This window comes from Canis lupus, chromosome 9, assembly GCF_048164855.1.
Source record: "Canis lupus baileyi chromosome 9, mCanLup2.hap1, whole genome shotgun sequence".
In the NCBI taxonomy this organism is placed as follows: Eukaryota; Metazoa; Chordata; class Mammalia; order Carnivora; family Canidae; genus Canis; species Canis lupus.
In genome coordinates, this window is record NC_132846.1 from 49,009,773 (window position 1) to 49,025,172 (window position 15,400).

Genomic DNA, 15,400 nt, shown 5'->3' on the forward strand with positions numbered 1-15,400 from the left:
AAGCAGTTCTGGCCCAGTCAGGCTTTGGGAGTAAGAGGTGTTGAGCCCCACGCCTGGGGGATGCTCAGAGAAAGGTGGGAATGGAGCCCTTGGAGAAAGTCCTTTCTGGAAGGAAAAGGGGCCTGCACTGAGGTGGGGGCAGTGAGCTCTCCAAAACCTCCCCATTCAGCACCACCAGGGATGGGGAGCTGCCTCAGGAAGAGATGCATCCTGGGGGTTCAGAAAGCCCCAAAGTCTACCCAGTCATCTAAGGCTAGTTTCTGGGCTCCAGCTATGCTCCCCCACCCCTACCTTCAAGGCTAGCCTATAGACTTTCTTTCCCTGGGTCTTTCTAGCTGAACCTCCCCAACCCCTCCCCCCCAAACTCTTTGGAAATCTTTCAACTTTCTTTCAAGTTTTCCCAGGGCAGTTTGGGGTCTGTTTCAGAGCTAGGTCTGGGCGCTTTAACGCCCCCAGCTGGGTAGAGTGGACCAGACAATAGCTGCTATCACTTTACCATTGGAAGTGACCCCCGAATTTGCACTTCTTTCATCTTGGGACCAGAGCACTTGAGGGTGGGCGATTTCCTGGGGGGAGTGGCTTAAACTGCTTCTCCACCGGCCAGTTGGCTGTAGACGGTCCATGCTCAATGGTCCACTACAGATACGAAGCCAGTTCTGGAGTGAGAGTGGCGCTTGGCTGGGGACGCTGCCGCAGGGTGACTTAAATGTCCCAAGCTGGAAGCTGGAGAAAGAAGTGGACGCCCCCGGGGCTCTGGGCCACCCTCGAGGTCAGTAAACTAGCTTCCTCAAAATTCGGAACAGTGGGTGCCCTGCACGGTTTGGAGGCCCCAGGGGAGTGAGGGCTGGCCTTGGGACGGCCAAGGGCCCAAGAGTCAAGGAGTGACTCCGTGGACATGCTGCAAGCATGTGTGTATGCGTGCATAGGTGTGTGGGTGTGTGTGTGGAAGGGGGAAGTGAGGCATTGTTTCAAGTTCTTTCTCCCCACCCCCACCTCCAATCGCATCCCCACCCCCACCCGCCGGCCTAGCTCCCCTCCCAACCCTCACACAATTGTCCGTCCCCGGCCCCACCCCAGGCTCTCAGCTTCCCTGGTTGGGTCGCTTGACTCAAGCCCCGGGCCAGCCAGCTCTCTCCCTAGCTGCCCTTTGCCTTCCTGGCATCCTGAGGGGCGACTTTTGGCCTGCGCTGCTTCCCCTCGTGGGCCACACTCCCCCTTCTACTCCTCCGGACACGTGGTCCGCAAGAACAGCTAAACTTGGAAACTCCCGAACTCCCTGAGGCCTGGTTGACCTGATGGCCTCAGGCCCGCTCTGGAGCCCCCAGGCACTCCTGTTACCCTTCCTTGGGAAGTCACAGCTGATGAATTCTCCTGCCACCAGCCAGCCCCCATGGCCGCCCCTGCCCTGCTGGGCCTCCTGGAAGCCAGGGAGAGAGCCAAGATGGCTGGCGCTCCCTCGAGCCAGGGACCTAACCTGGGCAGCTGAGAGGGCAGACCAGAGAGGCGCAGAGTCAGGCCAGGTGAGATGCCAGCCAGTTTACCATGGTCTTATCCGGTCTTGCCGAGGATTGAGGCCTGTGTGGCACTGCCTCCTACTTGTTGAGCCTGGTTGACTGTGGAGACTGCAGAGCCAGCCTACTTTATGAGGGATGAGGAGAAGGCGGGATGGGGAGAACATGGGGTACTTGGTGAGCAAACACAGAGCCCAGGGTGACGCTGGCAGAGAAGCAGGTTGTTCTAGAGGCCAGAGGAGACTTAAAGCAGGATTGTGTTATCAGAGTCATTGGCCCTTCCCTTGCCCTGCCTAGAGAACCCTGGTTGACCCCTTCCAAAATGGAAGGGGCAGAGTCCAGACCTGGGTTCTGAGACCCCATCTGCTTGAAATAAGGAGATGGAGGGAAGAGGAAGCTGGCTTTGGTGAAGGTAAGGCTTTGAGTCTCTTTGCAGAATTGCCGGTGCCCCTTCAATTATTCCTTGGCTCCAGAGCCCTTTCTAAGTGCTAAGATGCTGGCGGGGTGCTTTTTGGATACCCCGTTTTTCCTCCTTCCAACCTCCAACGGGGAGATCCTGTAATCAGGGGGACTTGCCTCCTTGGTTTCATGGCTTTTCTGATTCCTTCCAAGAGCTGTGGGGGCCAGGGAGGCCAGTTGAACAAAGCCCATAGATTACCTTTCACCTTTTGCACCTCATTCCATGAATGCACCTGGCAATTGCCAGATCTGCTTTGCATTGCACTTCCAGGGAGCCATTGTTGAAAAGACTGTTGCACCTGAACCCCATCAACCAATTGTCTACTTAAGGATGATTAGATTCCCTGCACGGCCTCTGGCCTTTCCCTTACTGTCCTCCGGTCGTCCAGACCTTCTTGGATGGATGTGGGGTGCAGAGCTTCTCCAGGGAGCTGCTTTTTCTCAGTAAGCTTTTGAGGAGAATCAAAGTGGGGTATTACCTACTCACACCTCCTCTTACCTCTTTGGGGAAGAGGAAGGAATGAGCTTGGGTGAAGTGGAGCTGGGTGGGACTGAGACTGGGACGGTACTGGGGAGAGTAGGTAGGGTGGGATAGGTTAAGGAGGGGGATGGGGGGTTTGTGCAGAAGGAAGTGTGGTATATCTGGACATTTTGTTAGAAGATATCCAAATACTGCTGCTTGAATTCGGGCAAACCATCTGTACCTTTCTGGACCTCAATTTCCTCAAAGTTCCCAAGAATTCATGTGTTTCTGGATCCTTCAGCTAATAAACATTTTGGGTGATGCATTCCCCTGGGTGGTGGAATTACAGTGGTTAGGAGGGGCATTCTGGAATCCCTTCGCTTAATTTTATAGCTTTAATAGCTGCGTGGTCTTGGTAAAGTTGTTTAATTTTACCCCAAGCCTCCATTTTTCCAGGTGTGAGCTCAGATTAGCCATTTTAGCAATGGTGCAGGTGTGATGGAATTGTGGTTCACGTGGAGGGAAGGTGAGAACCACATATAAACAAAATCACCTCTAAAAAAGCATGAAATCCAAACACTCACTCCTTGTAAAGCCCAAAGGAACTTGCCATCATTGGAGGGAATATGGTGCTTTGCTCGGGAAAGAGACTGGGTGGCAGGGCAGGAAGAATCACTGAACAGTTTTTTTTTATTTTTAAAATGTTTTATTTATTCACGAGAGACACACAGAGGCAGAGACACAGGCAGAGGAAAAAGCAGGCTCCATGCAGGAGCCCGTTGCGGGACTCGATCCTGGAACTCCAGGGTCAATTTCTGAGCCGAAGGCAGACGGTCAACCGCTGAGCCACTCAGGCATCCCTAATTTTTAACTTAAAAAGAAAAAAAATTTTTTAGAGTAATCTCTGTCCAGCATGGGGCTCAAACTCACAACTTTGAGATAAGAGTCACATGCTCGGGATCCCTGGGTGGCGCAGCGGTTTGGCGCCTGCCTTTGGCCCAGGGCGCGATCCTGGAGACCCAGGATCGAATCCCACATCGGGCTCCCGGTGCATGGAGCCTGCTTCTCCCTCTGCCTCTCTCTCTCTCTCTATGACTATCATAAATAAAAAAAAAAAAAAAAAAAAAAAGTCACATGCTCTACTGACTGAGCCAGCCAGGTGCTCTGATTACTAATTTTTGAAAAGCTTTTTTATGATTATCAGGTAAAATTCTAGTGGTACTCCTTTGGTGCTAAAAGCTTTTTTTCAAAACTTTACCGAACCATCATTTATACTCATGCATTCCCTTTTAAGTGTGCAGATTGATGAGCTGACAAATGTATACAACCAAACCCAGTTTTTTTAATTTTAAAAATTATTTAATTTTTAAAAAAGACTTTATTTATTTATGAGAGACACACAGAGAGAGAGAGAGAGAGAGAGAGAGAGGCAGAGACACAGGCAGAGGGAGAAGCAGGCTCCATGCAGGGAGCCTGATGTGGGACCCGCTGGACTCTGGGATCACGCCCTGAGCCAAAGGCAGATGCTCAACCACTGAGCCACCTAGGAGTCCCAACCAAATCCAGTTTTTTTTTTTAAATTTTTATTTATTTACTTATGATAGTCACAGAGAGAGAGAGAGAGAGGCAGAGACACAGGCAGAGGGAGAAGCAGGCTCCATGCATCGGGAGCCTGATATGGGATTCGATCCCGGGTCTCCAGGATCACGCCCTGGGCCAAAGGCAGGCGCCAAACCGCTGCGCCACCCAGGGATCCCCCAAATCCAGTTTTTAAACCTCAGGCTAATCTAAAACAATATATTGAATTCTGAGAACAAAGAACAGAGAGGACAATGGTCTCCTTTTTAATTTAAAACCAGTGTCAAAAAAAAAAAAAAAAAGTGTCCGAGAACCATTACTTTGCTTTGCAATGCAACAATGAAAATGTACCAGTAATTAGGATCATTAGTTTGTGTTGAAAAGGTGGCTGGCAGTTTAAACTGGAGATGAATCACAGACCTTAAAGTGTCTGAGTCCATGCAAAGGTACTGGCTGCATCACTCGTATGACCCAGGGCAAATTAGCCTAGGTTGGATTTTCTGTTTTCTCATCTCTAACCTGGGGATGATCATGTGCCTATACTTTAAAGTATGGCTGTCAGGCTTAGGACATTGCCTGGCGAATACTGAATGCTCAGTACATCCTAGTTATTAGATGCATGTTAGCACAGTGACTAGGCTGCTGCCACCCCTTTGAAAAGGCTTTTTGTTTCAGGGCAATAGTTCTCAAACTTTTTGGTGTCAGAAGCCCTTTAAAACTTGAGGACCACCCTGGTGGCCCAGCAGTTTAGCTCTGCCTTCAGCCCAGGGTGTGATCCTGGAGACCTGGGATCAAGTCCCACATCGGGCTCCCTGCATGGAGCCTGCTTCTCCCTCTGCCTATGTCTCTGCCTCTCTCTTTCTCTCTCTCTCTCTCGCTGTGTGTGTGTGTCTCTGTCTCTCGCAAATAAATAAATAAAATCTTAAATAAAATGTATATTGTATTAAAAACTGAGAAATTTAGAAAATATGAAAAAATAAGCCTGTTACACAATAAAAAAATAACACAATTTTGTGAAAAACAATTTTTCCACAACAACAACAAAAATGTAGTGAGAAGAGTGCATTCTTTTACATGTCTTCAAGCCTGTAATATCTGGCTTAAAAGGTATTCTGTCTCTGTGTTCAGTTTGTTGTGATACATTTTTTAATATATTTTTTAAATATTTTATTTATTTATTCATGAAAGACACAGAGGGGGGGCAGAGACACAGGCTGAGGGAGAAGCAGGCTCCATGCAGGCGTCGGGGTCCCGTTGGACCCAATCCTGGGTCTCCAGGATCACGCCCTGGGCTGAAGGCGGCACCAAACCACTGAGCCACCCGGGCTGCTCGTGATACATTGTTTTGATAGAAGTGTAGGAAGAAAATTCAACTTTGTCCAGATATGTAGATTGAAAAAGGAAGATTCATTCTTTCTTTCTTTCTTTCTTTCTTTCTTTCTTTCTTTCTTTCTTTCTTTCTTTCTTTCTTTCTTTCTTTCTTTCTTTCTCTTTCTTTCTTTCTTTCTTTCTTTCTTTCTTTCTTTCTTTCTTTTTCTTTCTTTTCTTTCTTTCTCTCTTCCTTTTCCTTTCCTTCCTTTCCTTCCTTTCCTTCCTTTCCTTCCTTTCCTTCCTTTCCTTCCTTTCCTTCCTTTCCTTCCTTTCCTTCCTTTCCTTCCTTTCCTTCCTTTCCTTCCTTTCCTTCCTTTCCTTCCTTTCCTTCCTTTCCTTCCTTTCCTTTCCTCCTTTCCTTCCTCCCTCCCTCCCTTCTCGATTTTATTTATTTACTCATGAGAGACACACAAGGAGAGAGAGGCAGAGACACAGAGGGAGAAGCAGGCTCCCTGCAGAGCCCAATATGGGAACCCATCCTGGGACTCCAGGATCAGGCCCCTGGACCAAAGGCAGACACTCAACTGCTTAGCTACCTAGGTGTCCCAGGAAGAGTATTTCAATAGCTTGTTCAGTGAATATTCTTTGAGAATTATACCAACACTTGATAAATAGTAGTTTTTTTAACTAAGTTTTTTTTTTTTTTTTTTTAAGATTTTATTTATTCACAAGAGACACAAAGGCAGAGACTTAGGCAGAGGGAGAAGCAGGTTCCTCGCGAAGAGCCCGATGTGGAACTCCATCCTGGGACTCCAGGATCACTCCCTGGGCCGAAGGCAGGCGCTAAACCGCTGAGCCACCCAGGGATCCCCTAAGTAGTAGTTTCTTAAAGCTTAGTTGTAATGTAGAAGCTGAAACAACACTCATTTTTTTGTTCCTCGTTATAGTAAAATCCATTGTTTCCTTTTATACTTTGAGTGAATCTTTTTTTTTTAATTTTAATTTTTTTTAAAGATTTTGTTTATTTATTCATAGAGACAGAGAGAGAAGCAGAGACACAGGCAGAAGGAGAAGCAGGCTCCACACAGGGACCCCGATGTGGGACTCGATCCTGGGTCTCCAGGATCACACCCCAGGCTGCAGGCGGCGCCAAACCACTGTGCCACCAGGGCTGCCCTTGAGTGAATCTTTTACCTGTGTGTGACTTTGTAACATCACCCATTGGTTTTGGAAAATCTAGTTCATTGATTGATGTAGATCTTCAAATGTTGACAAGTCCATTACACAGTATAAAAAGTTACATTTGTTAGTGTCACTACTGATCCCATCAGAAAAGTCTTTAGGTATTGGGAAGCTGTCAAGCTCACTGTAGTGGATACAGGTTTTCCAAAATTACGGTTTTCAAATGAAAGTTCAAAATTTCACTGGCAGCAAATAGTCAACAGTTTTCTTTGAATTGACAGGCTTGTCTAACTCATTTTTGAGAAAATGTCTGCCAAACATACCCAAGTCTAAAGAGTAATGTCTCAGTTTTTCTTTCAAGTTAAAGTGATATTCCATGATAAAAGTGGCTAGTTCATCATATAAACCAAACAATTGTCATGTGAGATTTTTGTATGCAGCAGAAATGAGCATATCCCACTTTGCCACTTGTAAAATTGAAAAGTCCTATATTTAAGGGCTGTGATTAAATCAAAATAAAAATCTTTACTGCATCATTAAGGACATTTTTGAGTGCAACTAGTGGGTTTTTTTTTTCCCTGTGAGTACATGGTGGTACATAGCCACCCAGGTACCCCGAGATTGTAACTCTTAACAGTTATAGAGGTACAGGTACTATGGAATATGTAATGTGTAATAAGTAACTAATGCTTCTACAGTACTTTCCTGTGTGCCAGGCACTGTTCTAAGGAGTATATGTGTGTATGTGTGTAGATCTATATAGCTCCATGTGTTCATTGTCCCATTTATGCCCACAATAGTTGTATAAGGTGGATACTTTTATCGTCCCACTTTACAGAAAAGGAACTAAGTTTTTTAGAAGCATGGAGAGCTGAAGTAACTTGCTCAAGCTAATATTAGAACCAGGACTCAGAGCACCTAGGTGGACTCAGTCGGTTAAGCATCTGCCTTTGGCTAGGTCGTGGTCCCAGGGTCCTGGGATTGAGTTCCACATGGGGCTTGCTCTCTGCTCAGCTGGGAGTCTGCTTTTCTCTCTGCCCCTCCCTCCACTCATTCTCTCTGTCTCTCTTTGTCCCTCTCTCTCTCAGATAAATAAAATAAAAAAGAACCAGGACTCAAAGCCAGGTTGCAGAGACCCAGCTCTTCCTCACTACCACTGAGTGATTAAAGCCTGGGAGGCACTTAGACCCTATGGAGGAATGAGAGTAGGTGGGCACTATCTTTAGGTGAAAGGTGCAAGTCTCCATTGCTGGGTGTCTGGGCACCCTGTCCTGACTCTGCCCTCTGTCCTCTGTCCTGGCAGGATGACCTCTCGGGAGCAGCTGATACAGCAGGTGCTACAGGAGCTGCAGGAGGCGGTGGAATCGGAAGGCCTGGAGGGTCTGGTCAGTGCTGCTCTGGAGGCCAAGCAGGTCCTGTCATCCTTCACCCTCCCCTCCAGCCGGGAGGGGGGCTCCAGCCCCCAGGTGCTGGAGGTGGACTCCGTGGCCCTGAGCCTGTACCCGGAGGATGCTCCCCGGAACATGCTGCCGCTGGTGTGCAAAGGCGAGGGCAGCCTGCTCTTCGAGGCGGCCAGCGTGCTGCTGTGGGGTGACGTGGGGTTCAGCCTGGAGCTGCGGGCCCGCACCGTGGTGGAGATGCTGCTGCATAGACACTACTACCTCCAGGGCATGATCGACTCCAAGGTGATGCTGCAGGCCGTGCGCTATTCCCTGTGCTCTGAGGAGTCCCCTGAGATGACCAGCCTGCCGTCCGCCACCCTGGAGGCCATCTTCGACGCGGACGTCAAGGCCACTTGCTTCCCTAGTAGCTTCTCCAACGTGTGGCACTTGTACGCCCTGGCCTCTGTCCTTCAACGCAACATCTACTCCATCTACCCCATGCGAAACCTCAAGATCCGGCCCTACTTTAACCGGGTCATCCGGCCTCGCCGCTGCGACCACGTGCCCGCCACGCTGCACATCATGTGGGCCGGCCAGCCCCTCACCAGCCACCTCTTCCGCCACCAGTACTTTGCCCCCGTGGTGGGGCTGGAGGAGGTGGAGGCCGAAGGTGCCACTGGCCCTGCCCCGGGCCCTCCGGCCCCGCTGCCGGCCTCAGCCAACACCCTGGAGCTGCTCAACCGCGAGCCTGGCCTCCGCTACTCCCACCTCTGCCGGCGCTATCGCGTCACCAAGACCACCTTCTACCGCTGGCGGCGGCAGTCGCAGGAGCAGCGGCAGAAGGTGGCCGCCCGCTTCTCGGCCAAGCACTTCCTGCAGGACAGCTTCCACCGTGGCGGTGTCGTGTCGCTGCAGCAGTTCCTCCAGAGGTTCCCCGAGATCTCCCGCTCCTCCTACTACGCCTGGAAGCAAGAGCTCCTGGGCTCTGGCACCTGCCCGGCCCTGGCCCCCCAGGAGGAGCAGGGGGCCAAGGGGCTGGGAGGCTCCTCGCGGCCGTCCAGCCCTGGAGTGATCTTAATGCAGCGGGCCAAGTTGTACCTGGAGCACTGCATCTCCCTGAACACGCTGGTCCCCTACCGTTGCTTCAAACGCAGGTTCCCCGGCATCTCCCGCTCCACGTACTACAACTGGCGCCGGAAGGCCCTTCACAGGAACCCCAGCTTCAAGCCGGCACCGGCCCTGTCCACCCCGGGGGCTCCCCAGCCAGCCTCTGTTCCGGAAGAGGCTCTGCTCCCTTGGAAGAGTAAGGTGGGAGAGGGGGCAGGCAAAGCAACAGCAGGGGGACCACCCGCCCCCCACGAGTTTCTGCCCCCAAAAGTGCCCCTGTCCCGTTGGCAGAGGCGCCTGCGCAGGGCTGCCCGCAAGCAGGTGCTCAGTGGGCACCTCCCCTTCTGTCGCTTCCGCCTCCGCTACCCCAGCCTCTCGCCCTCCACCTTCTGGGCTTGGAAGAGTCTTGCCCGGAGCTGGCCCAGAAACCTGTCCAAATTCCAGATGCAGGCCCCCACCCTGGGCAAAGTGGGGATGCAGGCAGCTGAGGAGAAGCAGGAGAAAGAAGCTGGTGGAGATGTGATTGCTGTGAATGTCCCCCCTGCTGGGACCCCCCTGCAGGTGGGGGCTTCTCCAGGAGAGGATCCAGGGAAAGCCCAGGAAGGGCCTTCCAGAGAGGGGGCCATCACCCAGGGCCAGCCCCACAGCAGGTTCCTGTCCAGCCACCCTGTGGCAGAGGCAGCAGCGGGTGGCAGGGACGGCCAGGTGCTGGTGATGGACATGCTCGCCACCACAAAGTTCAAGGCCCAGGCCAAGCTGTTCTTGCAGAAGCGCTTCCAGTCTAAGAGCTTCCCCTCCTTCAAGGAGTTCAGCGCCCTCTTTCCACTCACGGCCCGCTCTACCTACTACATGTGGAAGCGGGCACTGTATGATGGCCTCACCCTGGTGGATGGCTGACGAGGAGGTGTGAAGGGGGCTGGGAGGAGAGGGGGCCCATTTGGACAGGGTCAGGGACCTAAGTTCGCCTCTGGCTTGGCTAAGATGCCCTTTGCTCTGGTTCCCACAGTGTCTACCTCAAATCCAAGGGCAGCTTTGTGCTATCTCCTGGCTCTAAGGCAGACGGAGCCAGAAATGAGCCATCTGGTCTCTTGCAGAGAGCTACAGGACCAGAATTGTTCTCTTCGGTTGTTTGCCATTCTTGCTTTTTATTGTCTTGGTTTTAGTTTTTTGTTTTGATTTAAGTGGGTGGGCTGCCCGCCCCACCCCCCAGCTGGTATTGGAAACTGTGTTTGGGGGTTCTGAGGGGGTTTGTTAGCTAAAGCTGCTTTCAACTTCTCCTGGGGATGAAGGAAGTACTGTAATCTAACATGGCTATCTGTCCCCTTAGGCAGAATATGTGTCTTTGGTTTCTTTTGGGGGTTGACACCCTCATTACTGAAAGATGTTTTCCAAAGAAACAATGGGAGTCAAAGGTAGAGCAGGTCAGTGGCTTCTTTCTGGTACCCCCAAGGAAGAAGGTGCCAGGCTCAGCATGAGAAGTAAGGGTATAGAGGAAGAACCTCTAAGGGAAGGCCTTGAGCTAGATCACTGAGGTGCTGGCCTGTCCCTTGCAAGGAGCTGGTAAGGGGCTGGGGGAGAGTGTAGAGTCTCTGCTGGTGCTTGGCCCATCTGCTGTGGAGCCTCTAGTCCTCTGCCAGTCTGGATGGCTCTTGGGGACACTCGTCCTTCTGTTGAGCCTCTCCCCTGAGCCTGGGCCCCATCAGTGAGGGATCATACAGTGACCGGGCAGGCAAGTAACTGAATTTGCATTGTCCAAGAGTCAAGTTGGAAAACCAAAGAAATAAAGAGATGTGGTACCCATAGCGCTTGGTCTCTGGTGTTTGATTAGTCAGGATGTGCCTGCTCATTTCCACATTCCTTTTGGTTTAAGGGCACCAACAATGACCATTTCTCTTTGGAGGGGACATTCCTGGGTTTAGGGCTTGGGGGATGGGGAGGGATTGCTCTGGGGATTCCGTTTAGAATCTGATCTAGAGGTGACCTGGGGGTGGATCTCCAGCTGGGGATGGGGCTATGGCCGCCTGGAAAAATACTGCGACGAGGTGTTCTCGCAGGCTAGGCCAGCACAAGGGTCAGGTCAGGTCCTTGTCAGGCATTCTCTTTAGTGCTCATCATGTGCCCAAGCAGGCTAGGCCCAGGCCTAGGTCCAGGTCAGGACAGGACACTTGTGAGCCTCAGAGTGGCTAAACTGCAAACCCCCTCTGGTGGGCTGGATTTTAAGGCTTGTTGAGGTGTGGCATCATTGGGGAAGACATTTCTGCAATGGCTGTCATCCTCACCATCTTGGGGAGTCATTCTTGGTTCTATTTTTTTTCACCCCCACATCCAGTCTACCAGCAAGTCCTGTTGACGGACTCCAAAGTGGCCCAGAACCCTCCCTCTGCTGTCGCCATCCCCACCGACCCACGTCTCCACCTCCTATCCGTCTCCCTTCTGCTCTTTCCCAGTATAATCCATGGTCCATAGAGCAGCTGGAGAGTGCTTTAAGTGAAATTGCATTCTTTCACATTCCTGTCTAATATGTGTCCGAGGCTTCCCCTTCACCCAGAATTCCCTGCACTGCCTGACAAAAAAAGTCTTTGTAGTCTGGCCCCTGACTGGCTCTCCCTGCCTCTTGTCCCACCGTGGCCCTTCTCCAGCCACACTGGGTACCTTGGGTCTTGAACATGCTGCACTTATGTTAAGGGCCTTCTCATCTGTTCCTTTGGAACACCTTTACGTGGCAGGCTCCTTACCATTCAGATCTGAGTCTCTATTGCATTACCCTTTTAAATTCTCCATCTGGTGTTTATTCCCATCTGATAATTTTCTTGTTTATTTGCTTATTTGATTACTTCTTACCCCCACTCACCCCATTAGAGCATAAGCTCAATGTAAACCAGGGCTTTTTATTTATTCACGAAAACACACACCAAGAGAGACAGAGACATAGGCAGAGGGAGAGCAGGCTCCATGCAGGAAGCTGGATGGTGGCACTCAATCCTGGGACTCCAGGATCACGCCCTGGGCCAAAGGCAGATGCTCAACCGCTGAGCCACCCAGGTGTCCCCTAGCAGGAAGATTAGTTGCTGGCACATTGTAGGTGTTGCAGCGTGTTGAAAGAAGGGATGAATGTAATGGGGCCACTATGCTTTTCCTGCTGTTGGCCTTTGGGGTTAGTGTTATTAAATCTAATCAATTGTACTTCCTAAATATCTCTCATTGGCCATTTTTCTTCATCCCACAGCAACCGCCTAATCTAGGTCAGTGGCTGCTCTCCTCTCCATAACTGATTCTCTCCTTTCAAACTATCTCATACTTTCCGTCCATCCTGACAAATGCCAGAATGATCTAGCTAAATCTGTCCTGCGGTGGCCACCTATAGCCGGCAGGTGGCGATCTGGTGCAGCAAGAAACAAGTGAGTTGCTGGTAGACCCAGCCTGGTCTGGCTGATTGGAACCCCCAGCCTACAAGCCCTTACTGCCTTAGCTCTCAGGGTGGTACCAACCTCCCTCCTGAGAATTCCCCCAGCTGGGGCTCTGGGTTCTGTTTGTCTTTCCCATGTGATCTCAGAACCAGAGCAGATCTGATGCCTGAGCAATATCTCAATGGGATCTAAAATGCACCCGGATCTCAGTCCCTGGGGAAGTGGTTAGGAACCCCGATTCCAGGGCCCCACCCAGACCTACTGATGATAGTCTTAGACATTGGAGAGGCAGCATGTGCACATGGGTGAGCTATACCATGCTGTATTTCACTTTTCCATCTGTAAAATGGGGATTACAGAGGAAGTCCTAGATGAGCATTTGCTATGGGTAACAATCATGTAGAGTTTGAGACTCTAATTCCTGTTTTCTTGGAGTAAGGTAATGTCCAGGGAGATTCTTGTTCCAGATTGCCCTGTAAAGATACTCCTGCCCCAAGACTGAAAGGTCCTTTTGTCCAAGGCCAGCCCTGAGTCTCCAGGCCAGAGTGAGATACTTTAGCTTCTATTGGAAAAAAATAAGATAAACATGATATGTCAATATTTATTGATTTGGAGACTTTTATTAGTACAGTTAAATTATTTTTGTGTAGAAAAATCGTTTTCTCCATAATTGCTTAGAAAGGCAGATTATACCTAAACAGTGACTATATTTGCTAAGAATACTCCATGGTGGTTTTGAAGTTGACATTTGTTAAAGTTAGTTGTATGTTTTGCACCACTTTCTCAAAGGCAGATATAGAAATTCCAGTGAAATGAACAATGTGAATAAAGGAAGAAAACAATATGTGAGAGGTTGGCTCTACGTCTTCTAACATTCTGTGCCATTGTAGAGTAATAGCTGGTTCTACAAATTTTGAATGTAAAAACTTCATCCTAAAAAGTGATTAGGGGATCCCTGGGTGGCGCAGCGGTTTGGCGCCTGCCTTTGGCCCAGGGCGCGATCCTGGAGACCCAGATCGAATCCCACATCGGGCTTCCGGTGCATGGAGCCTGCTTCTCCCTCTGCCTGTTGTGTCTCTGCCTCTCTCTCTCTCTCTGTATGACTATCATAAATAAATAAAAAAAATATCTAAAAAGTGATTAGGTGAAAGGTGAATAAATTTTTAATTTTTTTAATGAAAATTTTTATTTAAAAAATTGTAATATATTTATCCCCTGGGGGAAGGAGTCCTGTATTTTGGTAGCGATTATCTTTCTACCTTGCTGCATGAGGTTGCTCTTCAAATATTTCTCTGGAGGCCAGCACTTGGACCCTTGGGTGGCTCTTGAGCCCTGAGAAACCCTCACCTGCCCCTCCTGGATGTTTCACCAGCACCTCAGCCTCACTAACTGCCAATCTGGGCTCATTCCCCACCAACCTGCTCTTCTCTTGAGTATTTTTTAGCCTGGTTGCTGCTGGCATCAGGTTAGCAGTTGAACTGGACAGAAAGCTGGGGGTCATCCTAGAATATTCTCTCACATCTCCATCTTGCATGACCCGAGGAACACTGCAGACTTCATGTGGTTCCACACTGCTAGATTATCACGAGGAAGGGACTTGGACTGTCCAGGCCATCCTCATCCTCTCCTCTGAGCACATCTCTCCTGCCAGATCATATCTGAGGCTACTCCTTGCCCAAGTCTGGTCCAATTTTCTGGCTGTGCTGCTAGGTCATACTTGCTCACATAGGGTCTGGCAGATGTAACGGGCTCCTGTCCAGCAACCCAGGACAGGCTGAGCCCTATGCTGTGAGCTGAGGGTACAAGTCATTTGGCCTCAACTCTTGTCCTCACAAAGGCTTCCGTTTGCTGGCAGCAATATGATAGAAGCTTCTCTACAGGATGCACAACAAAGTGCAGTGGGTTCACAAGGAGGCATATGCCGGCTTTGGCATCTCCTAGCTCCTCCTGACCCCTCCAACTCGTAGCTCCCAGGGTCAGCTTTTCTCAGAAATGTTGACTCCTTGGAGGGGTCTCTGGGAAATGCCTCAATTGCTCCTCAGATGACCTCGGTTGCTGGTTGTAAACACTTGTCCCAGTGTAGTGGCTGTCATGGGAGGATGAAGGACAGGTAACCTGACAAGGCAGTTATTAGGGTGGGGCTGGAAGGTGGAGAGGCAAAACTCCGGAGTGTGTGCAAGTGCAAGGAGAGCCCGCTCCTGCCCCAGGGGCTGTCTGCCCATCTTACTGGCCTGACTTCTAACGGGCATTTTAGTGTGATTTCTCCTCCACAACCTTGGCTCATGACACCCCAGGACACCCTTAGAGTATCACTAGCAGGTTCCTAAATGTTCCCATTACTGGTTTATCTCATGGAAGAGAAGGAGGAAGCTTTCAGGGAGATGAGAAGAGCAGCAGAAAGTAGGTTTAATGGTATAAAAAAATTTCCATGGAAAATGACTTTGAAAATAGCATGAAATCCGCTTAACTCTAGCGGCTCCTCCCTGCCAGGCAGAGCTGAAGGGGGGTGCAGGGGGACCTAGATCTGTGGGGAGACCGGAGGAGGCTGGGCAGGCATCTGCTCACGTTATTACCTGCCTGAGGAACGGGATGGTGGAGGGCAGGAGGGCTGCAGGGGATTCTCCCCCATGCCTCACCTATTCCATGCTGCAGCCCCCACCGTGCAGGCTGGTGGGAGGCCAGAGTCTGGGAGGAGGAAAGTACAGGCTGGTGGGAGGTATTCAGAGAGCATCTGAGTAGCTTTGCCTTCCCCTTGCCCCAGCGCAGCCCTGCTTAGAACAGTGTAGTCCTGTGGCTTGTGCATGTTGCTGGTTAAGCTCAGCTCCTGGGTTCTCTGGCTTTGGGTAGAATTATCTGTTGTCACCTAAATGTGGCTGAACATAATCATCTGGGTCTATCTATCTAATTTTTTTTTTAAGATTTTATTTATTTATTCATGAGAGAGCGAGAGGCAGAGACACAGAGGGAGAAGCAGGCTCTATGCAGGGAGCCTGATGTGGG

The 15,400-nt window shown here is 50.2% G+C and overlaps 1 protein-coding gene across 2 annotated transcripts; it reads left to right on the top strand.

Moving 5' to 3' along the window:
- The first annotated feature begins 613 nt into the window (after nt 1-613).
- VRTN (vertebrae development associated) lies at nt 614-10,795 on the top strand. Of its 2 annotated transcripts, none has more exons than XM_072837733.1 (2): nt 614-769; nt 7,808-10,795. In XM_072837733.1, exon 2 carries the CDS (start codon nt 7,809-7,811, stop codon nt 9,888-9,890), a length of 2,082 nt encoding a protein of 693 aa, XP_072693834.1. In that variant the 5' UTR covers nt 614-769; nt 7,808; the 3' UTR covers nt 9,891-10,795. The 2 variants fall into 2 exon arrangements, with proteins under 2 accessions (XP_072693834.1, XP_072693835.1); XM_072837734.1 differs by lacking the exon at nt 614-769 and adding an exon at nt 1,110-1,520.
- The last annotated feature ends 4,605 nt before the right edge of the window (nt 10,796-15,400 follow it).